General features: G+C 32.4%; 3 protein-coding genes across 8 annotated transcripts in view; 2 read left to right on the forward strand and 1 right to left on the reverse strand.

Moving 5' to 3' along the window:
* Window positions 1-18,541, forward strand: part of LOC147071847 (uncharacterized) — a 383,531-nt gene that overhangs the window by 17,218 nt on the left and 347,772 nt on the right. The gene's annotated exons all lie outside the window — the stretch shown is intronic.
* Window positions 1,099-3,725, reverse strand: LOC147071848 (ribosomal RNA small subunit methyltransferase NEP1). The gene is made up of 3 exons (XM_085946917.1): window positions 3,405-3,725; window positions 2,546-2,789; window positions 1,099-1,476 (listed from the first exon to the last, which is right to left on the reverse strand). Exons 1-3 carry the CDS (start codon window positions 3,555-3,557, stop codon window positions 1,151-1,153), a joined length of 723 nt encoding a protein of 240 aa, XP_085803043.1. The 5' UTR covers window positions 3,558-3,725; the 3' UTR covers window positions 1,099-1,150.
* The window catches only part of LOC147071849 (homeotic protein female sterile-like), a 70,944-nt gene continuing 58,043 nt past the window's right edge, over window positions 5,641-18,541 (forward strand). For 2 of the 6 annotated variants that reach the window (XM_085946775.1, XM_085946778.1), the window contains exons 1-4: window positions 5,641-5,951; window positions 15,145-15,294; window positions 16,004-16,064; window positions 18,045-18,119. In XM_085946775.1, the coding sequence (XP_085802901.1) occupies window positions 16,026-16,064; window positions 18,045-18,119 (114 nt within the window). In that variant the 5' untranslated portion in view covers window positions 5,641-5,951; window positions 15,145-15,294; window positions 16,004-16,025. Of the gene's footprint in view, window positions 5,952-15,127; window positions 15,295-16,003; window positions 16,065-18,044; window positions 18,120-18,541 lie in introns of all 6 variants that reach the window. The other 4 variants (XM_085946772.1, XM_085946774.1, XM_085946777.1 and 1 more) reach the window with 3 other exon arrangements.

Consider the following 18,541-nt stretch of genomic DNA (forward strand, 5'->3'; position numbering starts at 1 on the left):
ATTTACTTGGTAGAATTCCATTTTAAAAGGAATGAAAATATAATTAATTATATTTTCATTTCTTTTAATAAAAAGTCACTTTCTTTTATAATAAACAGACATCACTATATTATTTTTTTTTAAATATGCATTAGAATTAAACAATATGTACCTATTTTTTTTTAATAGTTATGTAATAGGTCTTACATATTCAAAATAAATACTATTCATTAATAATGTTTTTTGGATAGCACATGAAATAAAAATGTAGGTAGATATGTATTTCAACATCCTCTCGGACAATTTCAGGTTAAAACGGTATTAATATATTATTATTAAGTTTATATCGTGGCTATCCATCATATTGGTTGCAATGTTTTCCACCAAACACCTGATTAACAAATTGAATTTAGTAACATTTACGTATATTAGAAGATATCATTTTTTGGTCACCCCATATTTTATACACTTTGACAGTGTTATGATTTAAATTAAATAAGAGATCATTATTATTACTTTAGACCAAAGCATTGTCGGCGACCTTTGCATATTACCAGTAGAGCAACAATTCCGGACCACATGTAAAAAAATCATATTTTCAATTCTCAAGGGCAATTCTGTAGAGCGTCCCCTTAATAAAGTAGAATAATAAGATTTTATGTCGTTTTGTCAAAAAGTTTTGTATCATTCCATAGGATTTGGGTTTAGTATTCCAGGATTCGCTTACCGAAATCTTCAATGTCTGGATATTGTATATGTATTAGTAATTGAACAATCATAAAAAAATATGTCAGTACAAAACTATGTCGTCTGTCAAAGTTAGGTAGGTAGGTATATAACAAAAGTAACTTACACTTATATTTTCTGAAAATTATCGAACGCACTAGTTCATAAACTTATTTAGATCGCTGCTTCAATCTTAATTTTGTAATATAAAGTAAATTTCATTTTCGTGCTGCGTGATCCAATTAGCATGTTATTTTTAATGCAGTAATTAAAAGGTACGCAGCGATTGTGTTAAGGAGGCCAGGCCAGCATGAAAATCTAGCAAAAAATCAAGAAAAGCAAAATGCTTACACTTTAAATATGTATATTTCCAAGCACATAATTAAAACTCACTTTGTAATATTTTTATGAATACTTTTATACTTGATAATTAAATTATTATAAATTAAACTACGCCCCATTCCTCTTCAAATGCGGAGCACAATTTTGTACATGCCAATGCAGCAGATAATGGATAATTACTAATAGACATTAGGGTTTCTGAGTAATCCACATCGACCTTTCCGTGGGCCATGGCTCCAATAATAATAGCGATTGGCTGGTCATCTTTTGGAACAACGTCTTTCGGTTTGACCACCTCTTTAGCACTGTAAGACATTGTTACTTTCTGTACTCCAACAGGCAGATGTTTGGTGATTGGGTTTGCAACGACTTTCAATAATTTTAAGGAACCATCTGTGGCCCTTATTGAAAATTTGTGTAAAAGTTGAACTGTAACAGAAAATGAAACAGATTACGATTATTAAGAGTGTTGAAGGACCACTCATAATATTATAAATATGACAAACCAAATATAATATTAAATTGTGGATTGTAAGCTCTAATCTAAAATTAGCATAATGTGAGTTACACTAAAGCAGTGGTGTCCAGGCCAGTTAAAATAAATTGTATGTATAAAAAACAATAGCATAAAAAAATATAAAAACATAGAATAGGCAGGCCTATAGTTTCCCATAGGTTTGACATATATATAATTTCTCATATTTTGCAATGCGATCGAGGCCATTCATTGGACAGCCTGATTGATATGAAGCAATTTGCAGCCAATGAGGTTTTATATCTTGTGAGGTGTTATATTTTAAGAAGAAAGAAGGTGAAGGTGAGTCCAAACTGAAAATAAGCTGTGAGAAGTGAGAAAAATAGATTTGTGAAAATAATATTATTTAGTGTTGCCAAAAACAAATTTTGAATAATTGTATGCTGAATTATTCCTAATAAAAATATCTAAACCAATATTTCAGATTGAATTTTTACTTTTATTATGATTTAGCAATGGATATTTTTTTTATTTAAAGTCAAAAAAGAGAGGGAGGAGGTGGAGATTCAACTAAACATTATTAATTGTTTTGAAATTTTCATCAATAAGTACAGTAGAATCTCGATATAACGGACAAAATATTCAATCAAATGTGAAAATTTAAATCCAATTGTCATCGCTTGTAAAAAAATGTTCTGGGCATGATCAAATAACATTCATCAGATAACAAAATTCAACTATATATTACACGCATTTTCGTAATTTTAGAAAGTTGATTATAAAAAAACAGCAGACTTCAAAAGTGAAAACAAAACTTGATTCTTTTTTCAAAACAGAATTACCAATAGCAAGCACATCGACATCGAACATTAACGTCACCCCACAACGGGTGTGTCTGGATATATCATACAAAGAGGATTTTGTTTGTTTTTATATAACTGACTTTTCAAACTGCCTTAATCCCTAATATGTCCATATAATCGAGGTTCTACTGTATGATGAAATGATTTCATTGAGACTCACCCATAAGTCCTGAAAACCTTTTGAACGTTCTAGGTATTCTGGTTTGTGGATTAATTTCAATGAGAACATTTTTCTCTGTATGAATATACACTTGCAGAAGACCAGCTCTGTTCAAAGGTGAGTCCATTAACATCAAAAGACATTGATGTGTGATGTCGGGTCTACACGAGCCCGGATCTCGAGCATTTTTCTTTAAAATATTGGCATGATCGTCACAGTTCAGAAGCTCAAAATTCTTGCCCACCTAGAAGAAAAAGTAAAATATAATTGAAATTCAAGATTTTAACAGAAGTTTTATTTGAATAGAAGTAATTGCTTTAATTGAATTAGCGTTTACATGGTAGAACTAGTAGTATTATGATAGTATCAAAATGAAGATTTTTGTCAATGCTATATTGGTTGTTTGTTTGATGTTGGTTGTTTAATTACCTTTAAAAAAATAAATAGGATGCGGATACATATTATAAAGATCATCTCTAATGAATTGTTAATATATTAATGGAATATTCGTGATGCTGTCTTTCCTACATTATTTGATGTAAATCTACAACCAAATAATACTACCTACCTACCTATATATTTTTCGGTTCATCGATATAACTTTATGTCACTTTTTAAATATATTATTTTAATCTGAAACTAGGCACCTGATGCATACATTTGTTTTGTCAAAATATTGTTTAACATCATTAAAGCTTTTCATAGTGTTTGTATTCATTTATGATTAATAAGTTACAATAGTATATTGATATGTGAAGACTACTTTTTCCATTAGTGGAAATCGATCATTTGAAAGTAAGTTTGTGAATATCATCCATTTCATCATTTCGGAGCATTATTCAGATTATTAATGACAAACCTTAACACTTTCCAATTGGGCACCTTCTAGAATTATTATAAGTCGTTTTTCCTGGCTTTTAACGTGTTTTACTACTAAATGTCGAGGTGTTGGTTCGAATTCACTTCCATTTTCAGTTTCATCACCAAGTTTGCGCTTTTTTCCCATTTTCATATGGTTTTGTAGATCAAAAGACTAAATCACGCCAGACTCTTAGAATACATCGAATGTTTAAAGTTGTCAGTGAATAAAACTATACGATATTTACTGTTGATGAAGTAAGTGTGATTTACTGTTGACGAATAAGTTGAGTGTTCTACTAGGTATAACTAAACTGTCACTATTTTGCTACACGTGCTGCCTCCTGCCTCCCATATTATCTATAGTTCAGCCATAGACTAACTCAATCATAGACATCGATATAAACCATAGATATGGTATCATTATTTTAAATTTAAAGGTACCTAGGACATCTTATTTGAACAGTTATAGGTAGGTAGGTACCAATCTAGGGTGGGTACATTTTACTTCAGGAATTAGTAAAAACTTATAGTATTCCCACAAAAATAGTAGTTACCCATTATCTGTGTTTATCTTTGGGATTTTTCCTTTGTTTTCTTCTGAAATCAATTGAAAAATTTCTCTTCGGAGCAAGATTCAATACCTATTTTTAAATAGGGACAACAAAATTTAATCGAAATTTTCATATTCAAGCCACAAAGAGTTTTTTATTAATTTTTACAACCGACCAAAATTAATGAATAGAATATCAAGCGTGGTTCAAATATAATATTACTAAATATGCATCTATGTACCTACCTAGTCATTTTAACACACATACCTATTCCATATGGATGTCGTTATATTTTGGTTTTCTAAAAAGGTGCCAATGTGTGCTAAAGTCTTTAATAACTTTGTTATCCGTCTATTTAACTTGTATAATATTGAGACGCTTATTCAGAACGGGTAAATAATCTGAATTTCTTATAAAAGTAGGTATCGGGAAATTTTTGAAGTAAATTGACATCATTCCTATTATTTAAAACATCAACCAATAATGAGGAACAACGAAACCTTCAAATGACGCAGATTGCAATTTCTTGTACCTACTGCACGCGAGTACACGAATTATATTTGGTAAATTTAATTATTGTTACCGTTAAGTCTATTGCATTGTTTTCTCTCGCTCGGCATCGCTCTACTACGTCATAATATATTCTATCAAAACTTTCACGCTTATGAGTTATTTTTAAAACAAGAAATTAATTGTTATTTTTTTACCATGCCTGTTCCTAAGAAGATCATAAATATGAGCTTCCACAGACTGCATTTGATTTCAACCCGGGACCCACGAAGAGAAAAGCCGACACGTTACGACAGCTCACAAAAATATGGTTTGGGGAGGGGTGCATTTTGAAAAATTATCCATATTTTTTTTTAAGGCGGTGGGAGGGAATGGGGTTAACAAAATCTATCAGAACAGGTGCCATGACTTCTATACTTATCTATGCTTCTATATCTACCAGCCTACTACCCCGAATACCACACCTTTCCAGGTAGGTACATTTTTCACCTAGGTAGTACCGACGAGATAGGATACTCGTTATAAAAATGTGCTTTTATTTCTCATCAATTTATATGTAGGTATAATATTGTGATAGGTATTGTTCTTGTAAGACATTTCTAAATAAAATCTATCATGCCACAATTTCACCCCAATTTACTTAGTCGTAAATAGCCATAAAATACACAATCCAAAAATGTGCATTTTATAATAAATCTTATATATGTATGTATGCATGCATAATAAATACGTATCTGTACAATGTTGTATGCATAAAATAAATTTGATTGCGCATGCTTGCCGCGACGCGCATGCGCAATGTACGTATGACGGCACATCCCTATGCACGCATACAGCCAAGATCTGTATACACGTCATGCTCTTCCAGAAATTGTTTGTATGGAATTTCTGAATGTGTGAGTGGTTTGTCTTGTGATGTGACATGACGAAAAAAAGACGAATGTGTGGTCGATACGCACTGTAAATTTGGGATGCTTTGATACTATAATGATATTACTCATAATGACAAAAATCTCAGTCTTGACGAATATCCGAAATGTTTAGGGAATCCGATGAATCTATAATTGAACTTGTAGTAATATACGAACATTATAATCATTATTTTAGAAAATATAAATTCAATGATGAGAGTTTAGTAGTTAGCAAAATTGCCGAAAGGCGGCACTATTGTCTGGTCGCCATTTGCCCTTTTGTTTGAGGCAGTCCGGGTTTCCTCATAATCCGTAAAAATATAAGATTTCACATGTCATCCTGTCATAAAAATACTCGTGAAACGTTTTTTAAGTTATGTTGAAGTACCGCATATTATTATTTTATTTATAAATGATCAGGGGTGATTATTGAGACATTTTCCTCAGGACGCTGGTCACATACGTCCGCCATCACTGAAGCCAGTCTCTCGGCTAGACACGTAAAGTGCTCTGTGTTGTGTCTCTGTGTGTTTTTTCTAGTTTTTATGCAGATTATCCCTCAAAGAAACTCAGGTAATTTGAGAAAAAGTATTTCTACTGCTTAAATTACAATTAAAACGTACTATTGTCCTATAGGAATGGCTAAATTGTCAAAAACCAAAGTGTTTGCATGCAAACCTTGTATTTTTAGCGCTTGTTGGCCCGCCATATTGGGTTAAAACGCTGTCTTAATCATTTTTACCACTTAAAAATGTCGTACTGGCGTTATTTAGGATTTTTCTACCTAAAAAACGAACCCCAGGTTGCATTTTACTTGGCGGCGTAGTTTTTCCCGCGTTCTTACCGCTGGTAAAACGAGTACGTAGTATTTTTTGTAACCGACCAAGTGACCGTTTGTGAATCTTACTTTGGGTGTTTGAATAGATCTGAAATACGGTGTTATTTTATTATTACACGTTATCCCCTCTTATATATAACCGTTTAATGTATCCTTATTGAGATTTTATTGATGACTTATCAACATTTTCACTAATGTTTCCCAACGTCCAATGCCCATGGATTTCTGCTCGTCCCTGAGGCACACCCACAATATCCAGAAAGCTGCGTTTTTACCGGAAAAATAGGTCTTTGCTTCGTTTTACATTATTTAAAACATGTTGACCCGAGGGTTTTACAAAATATTTTTTGACATTACACTGATCAAAGTAGAATGATAACCTCTTAATCCTGTCAATTTTTATTTGAAGGATTTTATGTTTTCATACAAAATTAATACAGCGACTTTCGTACTCATATATCATTGTTTTTAAAAATAGTTTCTACATTTTTTTTTACAGGATTTGGACTTCAAAATAGTATTGTGTTTGACATTCTTGATTTTGTACCTGTCTTTAAGTATCCAACAGTTACCTTTTTAAAATTGATATTGCAATTAGGGATATATTGATGTTGGTAATGATCATTAGGGGTCAATTGTCCTGTTAGTAAAGGATTTTATAATGGAGACTTAATTATTGTCAAGCGGGAAGTGTCATAACCACCCAGATTAGATTGTTAATTTAGTGCCATTTCTGGCTTTCTATTGTGAAGTTGATGTGAATACCATTATCGTCTACAGAAAAGTACACCACTGAAGGTTATCTGACCTCAATTATTAGTGTTTCTGAATTATAGGTAAGTAGGTAGGTACCTACACATTTTTGTTATTCCTGTTTTTAGAATTTTTCTGCCAGGCAAGCTCAAATAAATCTTAATGTTAAGATATTAGAATCATTTTTTCTTTCAAAATAAATATCCTGTGTAATATATAATATATTGTAATATGATGTTTATTGCATTTGACATAATGAGGATTATTGTAATATTTATAGATGGTATGTCAAAATATAAGAAATTATTTATCTTTAAAATTTATATGTTATAACATTATGTATTAGAGAGAATGTCAATATGAGAAGTTAATCGGTCAATGGAATTAAAACAGGAGTTGTACTTTTACGATAGTATTTTATGTATGAAAAAATACCTACATGGTTATTTGTTTATATCGTTTACATGTTTTTTTTTATAAAAAATCAATTACCAATCTTTTATATTTATTTATTTACCTTTTGTAAATTTTTTAATAATAATTTACTGCCCGAGCATACAATGTAATAATAAGTTTAATATTATAAACATTTTATGAAAACTGAAATTAAACTAGATTGAACGAAAGACTATTTTTTATTTATTATACTGTGCATACACACATGAGTGTCATAATTTCATTATACCTAATGGTGTACCCTACCCATAGATGAAAAAATATGTCAAATAAGTCTTAGGAACTTTAATTTAAAGATCATTTTTACAATTGAATAATGATTCGGCTTGTAAAAATTATTAATATAGGTACCTAGGCATATCATGGAATATTGGGGTATCTATTTAAATTGCCAACATAGGTGGATTACTTACCGAATCATTAATAGGTGTTATCTGAAGCATAGCATCTGGGCTCAGATCTTGGAGGCGGCAACCTTTTCTGTCTGATTTAACTACCAGCAATATACAATTGAATGATTTTATAATTTCACCATGATGCTCTGAATTTAGAATGAAGTTTTTTTCACTGCTTCCGCTTCACACTGGAATGCATATGCATTGATTTCCTCAATGAGGAGGTATCTTAACAGATTATACGATTGGTTGTTAGCCAATCGCTCAAACCGGTGATAAGGACTCATTGGGTCTGGAAGAGAGAAAATCAACCTGAATTTTGGCCCAACTGCCGGATTTAAACGCCGCTTTCCGCCAATATCAACATATACTCACACTCACTCAGTGGCCGCAAGGAATACTAAAAATCGATAGTACACGATAAAATAAACAAAATCATGTTTAGGCTTCCATAATTCTCACATTTTTGCGAAGCAAAGTTTTAACCTATTTTTTTGAGTTATCTCTACTTATTTAGTAGAGTCTGTTTTCTATAAGCTGGCGTGCGGTTTCCCCCCCCCCCCCCGCTTCAACATCATCTCATTCCCTCCCATTGAAAACCTGCAACAGTTGAACACGGTGGTACAAAGCTTTCCGTGTGACGTGTACACCAGTTTATAGAATACAGACTAGATATCTACAGTTTTGGTTAATTCGACTTGGATATATGTAATTTGATTTCCATGAAAGAATTATTTTTCATAAAAATATCCTTGGCATAAATATGATATTTTATTTGACTGAAGTTTAATTAAATAAAAACAGAACAGTAACAGTGAGCCTGCTGTAATAGATTTGGTTGTCAGTACATACGTAGTTTCATAAACATTGAATGCAGAATGGCCCATTCCTTATACATGATGAAAATTATTATTGTGATAACTAACTTTATTTGGGATTCAAACCTGGGAGCTAAGTAGCAGTCATGAATAGTCTTATTTGGCAACCGAGCTTGGTTCTACACTACCACAGTTTTCTTGAAAATTATAAAGATACCCAGCCCACAATAAACCATAAAATAACTGTTATTTCTTAAATTGTTCGACATAATTACAAAGTATTGCATCGCTGGTTGAAATCTATCAAATATAATACTCATTAGTTTATAAAACTTATGTCGCTCAATTTTTACCGATCTTCCACATTTTAAGCTTTAAATTAGATCTTTGGAACCCACTGCGTCAACTGTTTACACTTGTACGTCAAATAGTTTTTAATTTTTCACAGAAAGCAGTGTTGGTCATATTTTTATACCTAATGGTGATTTTAATACAATGATGTAAAAAATATAGTATTTTGAAAAAACAATAGTACACATAACATTTTTCGTTTGTAATCAATCCTTCACAATTATAGTATATTTGGTTTATTTTATATAGTTATATAGTTCAATTTGTGTATGAGTCAGGGTATGGACCTAATAGGTTGAACAAGTGGCTGACATCCATTTCTCGTAAAAACAAAATCTGTTAATACAAACCTCCACTCCGTGGAGGCCCATATGATATTATTAAGATCGGACATGGTCGGAAAAAAAATATAAATATAATACATTTTTCACTAACTCATTCGGTTAGCAACGCCGATGTGATGTCCAAAAGAAGTATATCGGTGATCGAGCTACGTGTGCTGGCACTTTCATGATGATAGACGTCCGTTTTGAAACCGGTTTGAGACAGGCGGTGCAAATGCAAATGAAAAAAATACCCGAATGGAGACAGGGTTTATCCAGCGAAAGACATTTTTTTTATGTTGCAAATACCAAAAGATTGATTAATTTTGTAAATTATGAATTACCACCAACTAAATGCTTGAAGAGGAAAACTTATTTTCTCCTATAGGTACATACGAGGGTGGGTCAATAAGTCCTTAGAAAAAAGCATTAAAACAGTTTTTATTTTTGTATTTTTTTTTATTTCTCAACATAATCTCCTTGGAGCTCAATACACTTGGTTAGACGTTTCTCAATTTTTTTTAAACCGTCAGAAAAGTAAGTTTTCGGAAGGTCCTCAAAATAAGCATTTGTCCGATCGATGACTTCTTCATTTGAAAAAAAACGTTGTCCACTTAGCCATTTTTTTAAGTTTGGGAAAAGGAAAAAGTCACTGGGGGCTAAATCTGGCGAATACGGTGGGTGGTCGACCAATTCGAACTTCAATTCTTCAATTTTAGCCATTGATCGTAAACATGTGTGAACACGGGCATTGTCCTGATGAAAGAGGATTTTTTTCCTGTTTAAATGAGGCCGTTTTTCTTCAATTTTGTTTTTTAGCTGGTCCAATAAAGATGCATAATAATCCCCTGTTATTGTTTTTCCTTTTTCCAAATAGTCAACGAAAATAATTCCACGTGCATCCCAAAATACAGTAGCCATAACCTTACCAGCTGATTTTACGGTTTTCGCCTTCTTTGGACATGGTTCGCCTTTCGCAATCCACTGCTTTGACTGTTCTTTCGTCTCGGGAGTATAGTGGTGTATCCATGTTTCATCTACAGTCACAAAGCGATGAAAAAATTCATCCGGATTGCGTTGCATGAGCGACAACAGGGCTTTAGAGGCCACCACCCTATTGCGTTTATTGTCGACTGTGAGCAAACGCGGCACCCATCTTGCAGAAATTTTTTTCATGCCCAATTTGTCATGTAAAATAGAAATGACGCTACCTTTTGAGATCCCTGTAACCTCAATTATCTCACTCAACTTTAATCTTCGGTCATTTAACACCATATCGTGGATTTTATTGATCATTTCTGGTGTAGTCACCTCTACAGGACGTCCTGAGCGTGGTTCATCCTTTGTTGATGTACGACCACGTTTAAATTCATTTAACCAGTTATAAATAGTTGCAAGTGAAGGAGCAGATATGCCGTGAACTAAATCCAACTCATTTTTTATTTCCTTTGCTGTTAACCCTTTTATATTAAAATGTTTAATAACAGCTCTAAACTCAATTTTCTCCATTTTTGTAAACAAGCAAATTTTTTTTTTTAAATGTACGAGAAACAACAACCCGACCAATCTGATTGAAACTTCGCAGCATACTGAGTCGGTAGTGCCGCTGCATGAAAACAAACCGCTTACAGTACTAGTCGCGCCACCTGTCGGCTTTTCTAAGGACTTATTGACCCACCCTCGTACAATATACATGGTCACTTCAGATCTACCTGGCTGTAGATGTGGTTTATTAGTTTTGTGGTAATCGACTTATTGAATTGATATACAGTACTCACTCTCAGTAATCCGCCACCCTAAAAACCAGACATGTGTCCAATTAGTGAAAGCGGCGGATTATAGTGCATACATACAAAATATGGTGAAACCTACCTAACATAATTTTTTTTTTTTTAAACGGTACATGTTCAAACACGCGCGTTAACATCATTTTACTCCCTACTTCAATTATAGTTTGTAAATTTATGGCTACGGCCGTATGTTGTAGCTTAACCACTGGGGAATGCCAAAAGAAATGACGTATTTCAAAAAAACACTACCTTATACTTAGGTCAATAATTATTATAAAGCAATCATTATTCGTAGGATGTTTATCACACTTGAATGGTCAAAGACATAGCTTATAATGAGTATCTTTAGAATTATCTTCAAATGTGTTAATCTTGCCCATTTTTTGAATAGTAAAATGCCTAATTCTTGTCAAATTTGGGATCACAGAGATTATCAATATAATTTTTTATTGTAAATATTTCACTTTATTAATATCGATATAAATTATACTGATGGTTTTATAAATGCGTTTAAAAATTAATAAACGTAAAAAATCTTAACACCACTGCACATTTATGTACTGAAATATGACTATATTCTAAAACATTAGAGCGAGAGGTTTAAAAGAATACTATTTTATGCAATAAAAATACTTTATGCAGTCATCAAATGTTTGAAATAAATATAAAGGATAATAAGGCTTCAAAATTATATAAATAGATTATCTACAACGTTTAAGGTATGTCCAGGATCATGCTTTGAAAATAGAAAAAAAGCTCCATTTTGACCCACGCTGAGCACGTCCGCCCTTAAGACGATTGATAAATTATAACAATTTCCACTGAAGAGATACAAAAATTACAAATAGTTCTGCTAACTCAGCAATTCAGGTAATTTTTCCATTTTAATTGGATAGAAATGGGGTGATGAAGTGCACCATGCTAAATAGTGAATCATTGTTGTGCCATAATTTCAACTAAAATATCCAGGATTGGATGTGATATCATGAATTTTTACCTTTAATTAAATAAAAAAAGTAAAGTAAACTTGATTACTCGAGAAACAAGTATTACTACTATAATTACATATTTTATTCACATTATTAAGTGTTTCAATATTATATGACAATCCAATTATTTACTTAATAATAGAAGGAATTAATACTAATTTCAGTATTTAATTTTTTAACCTATTTTAAATCCTTTGAAAGAAAAATATGCACACAGAAAGAAGTTTTTAAAAATTGATTACATAAATGCAAGATTCATACTTGATAAATAGGGGAGGGGGTTGTTGCTCATACAATATTAGTTAGATGTTGTGATTGAGAAATAATCAGAAAAGGCCGATTTAGAATCACAAGAAATTAATTTTCCAAATTTTTGAGAATTCTCATTTCTCAAGAAATAATCGAGACATTTTTGATAAATTTTTACTAAACGAAGCTGCTGACTGCAACTGGAATTAAAAAGAAATAATTACAAGATAAAAAGAACTTTTTATACACCACAGTGTTGCCATCTTTTTCTATGCTGATTGTAGTACAAAGGCGTAAAAATTATAGTAATTCTGTAAAAAATATGGTACAGGAACATTTTTCAGCTTAAATCCTTTAAAATTATAGTATTTTGGCATACTTGGCTTAAAATTATACTATTTTACATTTTTTGCAGAATCAAAATTATAGTATTGTACTATAATTATAGTACGGTTGGCAACATTGATACCATGTCACTTTTTTAAATTTTCTATTGAATCATATAAACTTGACAACTCTATGTACCTATTAATAAATACTTTTACTACTTGATCGAAATACTGAATAAATATAGAATACTGAAATGTCATTTTGACATTTCATATTGATTTCCATAGTATCGCACGTATATATTAATACTTAAGTTGCTAGGACTGGACACACAAGAAAGAATGTGTACTGGACAAACATGAATATGAGCTAATAAAAACGTGGTTAAAAATGGAATGAAAACAAAGATTTAAATGAAAAGACAATAAACTGATTTTATTAAAGTTCTCTCAGTAAAAATTTCTTTGTCAGAAGCGCTAAACAAAAGGTCTTGACGCTCACCGGAACAGAATTTTTAAAATTTGTTGGTAAAAATGGTTTTGGCCATAAATGCTTCGTAAAAATATTTGACTTTCATTCACATTCACATTCGCAAGCTCCTCTACTATTAATCAAATAAATAGTATCATGTACCTGTCTAATTATCATATTATAATATATTCTTGTGTTAACCGGATCTGGAGCACCACCGTTGTTATGTTATACAGAGACGGCTACTGTTGCGGCGGAAATAAAATGGAGAAACATTTTCCAAGTGTGTATTTTTGCCATTAAACAAAAGAACGTTTGAATTTGAATAAAAATTCTTGTAAATGGTTAGTCACTGCTGGTGGTCATTTTAAAATGACTCATTTGTAAAATGCGGAGTGCCGACGTTATCGACTTTTCAGCAGCATCTTTAACTATAATAATCGATAGACATAACATTTCATACTGACGATTATAGGACCATATGACTTTTTATTTCAAACTTGCTTCCATTTGGAGACAAAAGTGTAGTGTAGTGTCTATTATTTATTTTAATGCTCAAACTGTATGCAGTAGCAGTAACAGTAGTTATCCAGATTTCATTCATCAATTTCGTATGAAAAATTGTAGGAAAAATGTACAATTCAAAATATTATATTGTTAGTGAAAAAAGTGAAATTTTCATATATTGCTGTTGACAATTTATTCTGGGAGTAAAATAAACGTTTTATTATTTTTTCGGTTATCCAGATTTATTGTTATTCGGACTATCTTCAAACCCCGATTTGTCTGGATAATCGAAGTTCTATTGCAATTAACAGCCTAGTTTAAATGTGTCACTAAATTTCAAAACCAGCTATAACACTTTTTTGAAATTATTAAGATATATGTTTATTAATGGTTCGTTATTAAAACAATCTCTACACGAAAATTTTATCGCCTCTTTCAAAATCCGCTATGAAACAAAATCAATTCTTTGTTTACCTTTCAGATTCTCAAATCTCAGGTTGTCATGCACAATTCGTTCATCCTACTTGCATGACCTAACCACCTAAGGCAGCCCAATTTGATGTTCACTGCTATATCTCACTCCCTCGACTGCGTGTCATTGACGAGTCCAAAGATACCATGCAGCAAATTCTGCTCAAGTGAACCGGTTCCATATTTTTGATCAATGCATTCCAATACATGCAGTTGATTAATGCCCAGAATTCGTGTTTTCTTGCTAATTATGTGTGGTGTAGTTCCTGCAGTCTCATTTCATTTTAGTACATTAAATATCCAATTTTACATTTTTATTTCAATTCAATTTCAATTAAATGCACGGTGATCATTGAAATGAAAGTTAATGTGCAGATGCATGTGTGCAAGCCTATGTTTACACAGCAGGATTGGTGGTCAATATTTTATTTTAGCTAATTAGGGGTGGGCACACAGTATTGTTCGTCATTTTGTGTTTTGGCTCAAATGTTATGGACGCGTGTTGCTGATATAGTTTTTATTGTTTATATCGTTACGTTTTTTTTTTTGTAAGAAGTAAAACATAGTCAGTTCAAGAGAAAATGAACATTCTCGAATGCATGAAATAATGTGCTGAAAAATTAGTTTACATAATATATTCATTTTGTCAGTCCCTTTAAAAACATAAAATCAGGCTTTCACTGTATAGCGAATCTACTATATTCATCCACCATACTCTCAAAATCAGAGGTTTTTTAAAATTTGATTTACTATTTATCATTTTATCCTATTTGTTGGAAATATTCATGTTTAGTGTAATGGTCATATAACAATTGTCCCTGCGTTTTGTAATAACATCAGTACATACGATAAGCCTTGGGGCATTGTGAGAAAAAGAAAGAACATACTTAGTCTTGGCAGTGTGAAGACATTTTCCACATAATAGCCACCTTCGTTTGGAAGACATCATGTAAAGATGAAGAAGTCGGTGCTTCTTGTTTGTTATGGAATCTGTTTAATGCAGCACAGTGTTCCCATTGTTCCAGGCGCTGCTCGTAGCGTGTGAGTGGCAGAGGAGTCGACGCGAGTAGATGTGAATAGATTATGTTGGCGTTGGCACTGACGCAGGCTGAAAGAGCGGAGGACAGCTGATGCCGCTCAGTCAGGATTACGACGAGCCGCTCGTTACTTTTGAGGTGTGTACCATATCATTTTTTTTCCATCATCATTTCATCTGTTACACTCCAGCTGAAATCTTGACAGAATGATTTTATTTCATTAATATATCGATGTTATGTTAGGTATTAATATTTAATACAATTCCTGATTATTTACGTGATAATTCGTTTTGTACCAATATTATATCGAAGATTTCTTGTATTTGAAAAAATATCTAATATTATTTATGCAGTTGTAATGTATGTATTCTATTTACAATTTAACACCTGTTATTGAAGTAGGGAGATATAAGTTTCATTTCATTGGTGTTACAATAGCGATAATCATATTGAGCCGTGGACAGACAGTATTCATACTATTTTGTTATGCAAAGGCAGTGTTGTTCTGATCGTAGTACGCTTGATAGCGGTGGCGGAGGGTAGAGGTAGGCTGTTAAAATCTGTCATAAATAGTGTACACCAAACTTTGACATTTGACTATGCAAAAACTAACCAGCAACATTTGCAAATTGTATTCTTAGTTCAATGAAAACACAGAGAAAGTTTAATGCTCACTATTTATGTTGAATATTACCAGCTTACTTCCACCCCTCGCCACTGCTTGACAGGGTTGAGGACTCACTCCATTAATCCATTTACATGAAATTGATAATACGAGAGGAATGGATTTTGTAATGTGCAATTTCTTATTATTACCGCAATGAATATGGCAGTATGCTTTTGACAGGTAGATTGCAGACTCTAGCACCATGCAGCAGGCGGTGGATCCTTTGGCTACTACCAGCACGGTGAGACATTCATTTTGCCTTTTCATTGTATCATTCAATAAGCAAAACCATCGCTACTACGAGAAGATTAAAACTAAAATATATTGTGTAGATAGCCCTATTGGATTATTCAAATATTACTAATGCTTTATTTGAAATTTGCAGTTTATCAGAGGAAAAATATGACATACACCCGATCCTCTTTTTGCACGGGGGATATGTTCCAAAGACTACCGTGTAAAAAAAGATAAGGTGCTCATACAAAAATGGTAGATAGGTTCCATTACTTAAAATCAAGTCAAAATACGAAATTCTTGAATTCAAAAATAAATCGAATTTATTTATTTTTATACATAAAAGTATTTATACGTAAAATTTATTTATTATTATTTTCGATTTAAATTAAATTTAGCACAGAGAAATATATTCATTCAGTGTCGCTACTTGACAATAAACGTGCCCGTTTACTGCTGTTTTTCGCTGGCGAAAAATCACTCATCGCTGGAAATATTTAATGATGCTGACGCCGAAGCATGTGGCGCGTCTCTCGTATCGAATCCGAAGAGACTGACTACAGGCGCCATATATGTACATATGTATGTCTGGGCGGCATCCGGTGAAAATATATTTATGCACCAGTGGCGTGTGGTCCATTGCAATGCATTTTTTCATAAATACATACATATTTTTATTCTTTTTAGTTCTTTTAAACCATGTTAAAGCAAAATAATCTGTGTAAATAAAAAAATATTCGGCACTTTTTTAAACTGTGTTATTTCGAAACCGTGCAAAAAGGGGATCGGGTTTACTTAGCACTAGATCAGTGATGCACAACATATTTGAAAAAGAGCCAATTTATCCATTATTTAATTTTTCACGGGGTGCAGTGGGTAAAAGTGTTGTAGAATAATGATTTATTATTCTAGTAACTAGACGATGCATGCATTTTATTATTTTAATTTTAATAGTTACATAGTATCATCTACTCCAATTACTCTGCAATCTGCATTACGTACACAATTTTGTGCGACTAGAGACCAGGGCACCAATCTCAGCTCCTTCGGAGTTGCCTGGCGCGGCTTAAGCATCGGCCTATAGTCTCGTGGGTCCCAGGTTCGAATTCTGGGTCTGACAATTACACCATATTGTTTTTCAATTTGTGTATGAGTCGGAGTATGGACCTAAAAGGTTGAACAAGTGGCATCCATTTCTCGTAAAAACATAATCTATTAATACAAACCTCCACTCTGTGAAGGCCCATATGATCGTATTAGGACCGGACATGGTCAAAAAAAATAAAAAAAATATATAGGAAATATCAATGACAAATTGGGTGAATTCTCAAGAAATAATCATAAATAGGTCAAATTCCGAATCTCTAGAATAGAAATGAGAAATCATCAATGAGAATCTCAGGAATTTAATAATTGTCACTTGGCAAAAATTTAAAAAAAAGTTGAAACGGAAAAAGAAAGCTGCCAACTAAGCTGCTGAGCTAAAAATCGTCATTAAAAAAATCATTTTGATTCTGAACTTAGGATATTCTTATTTAACTGAATTGATATTCCAAATTTGTTGGCCTGAAAAGTAAAAAAAAAAACCATTATGAAATTCCATTCAGAATCAAAGTCAAGAGTTTTCTTTATGCCTTTCCGCCCAACAAAATTTAACATATTCTGTTCAGAATCAGAAATTCCATTCAGAATCAATTTTCCAGTAATTTTTTTTTGGCTGGAACGGCTAAAACGTTTGAGAAATTAACATTGTAATCTAATTTCTTTGATTCTCGAGAATTCAATAAACCAATCCCCAATTTTCGAGAAAATAAATATTCTTGAATGTGAGAATTCTCAAATCTCAAGAAATTAGGATTTTGAACCCAGAACCTTCACCACGGTTGGTAGTCTGATGCACTACTGACATTACTATCAATTGTATGATAACTTGAGTGTTTTGATTGTGGCAATGTTAATCATGATGGTTGTTCGTTTATTCCATCAGCCTGGAGTTGAGGCTGTGAACGGCACTCCAAATGCCACTCCGCACCGACAGGGGCGGATTACCAATCAGCTTGCTGTAAGTATGATGTATTAGTTTTAATTAGTTATATTTATGTCATTTTCAACTAATGAAGGGGTTTTTTTTATTATGAAAATGATTCATTTTCGGAGATTTAATCATCTTCTCATTGTGTTGTATGTTATCAACGTAATAGTCGAAATGACAAGATGGAGACTTACTTCATAACTAATTGTTTGATTACACTTGTTCGATTAAAAGTGACAGGAGTGAAAGCTAATGCAAACATTTTTTTTTTATAAATAATCAAGTTTCAGCTAGAAATTTTCAAACTATCTCTGTTTTGTTTTTGCTAGTGTTGGTGTGTATAGAAATGCCAAAACAGTTGTAATAGGAACAAATCTAATACAAATGCCATTTGTCAAGTATTCACTGTGTATCTTTACTGCCATCCTACTTACTTACTTATTATGACATTT

Source organism: Rhyacophila brunnea, unplaced genomic scaffold (genome assembly GCF_057557595.1).
Source record: "Rhyacophila brunnea isolate RB1 unplaced genomic scaffold, BYU_Rbru_1.0 scaffold_2, whole genome shotgun sequence".
NCBI classification, from domain to species: Eukaryota; Metazoa; Arthropoda; class Insecta; order Trichoptera; family Rhyacophilidae; genus Rhyacophila; species Rhyacophila brunnea.

Bases quoted from the DNA above. Each gene is read 5' to 3' on its own strand.
- LOC147071848 (XM_085946917.1), bottom strand. From the start codon at position 3,557: ATGAAAATGGGAAAAAAGCGCAAACTTGGTGATGAAACTGAAAATGGA. The intron at 2,790-3,404 runs GTTTGTCATTAA...TTTTTCTTCTAG, and splicing joins CCCAATTGGAAAGTGTTAAG to GTGGGCAAGAATTTTGAGCT. The intron at 1,477-2,545 runs GTGAGTCTCAAT...TTTCTGTTACAG, and splicing joins AAGGTTTTCAGGACTTATGG to TTCAACTTTTACACAAATTT.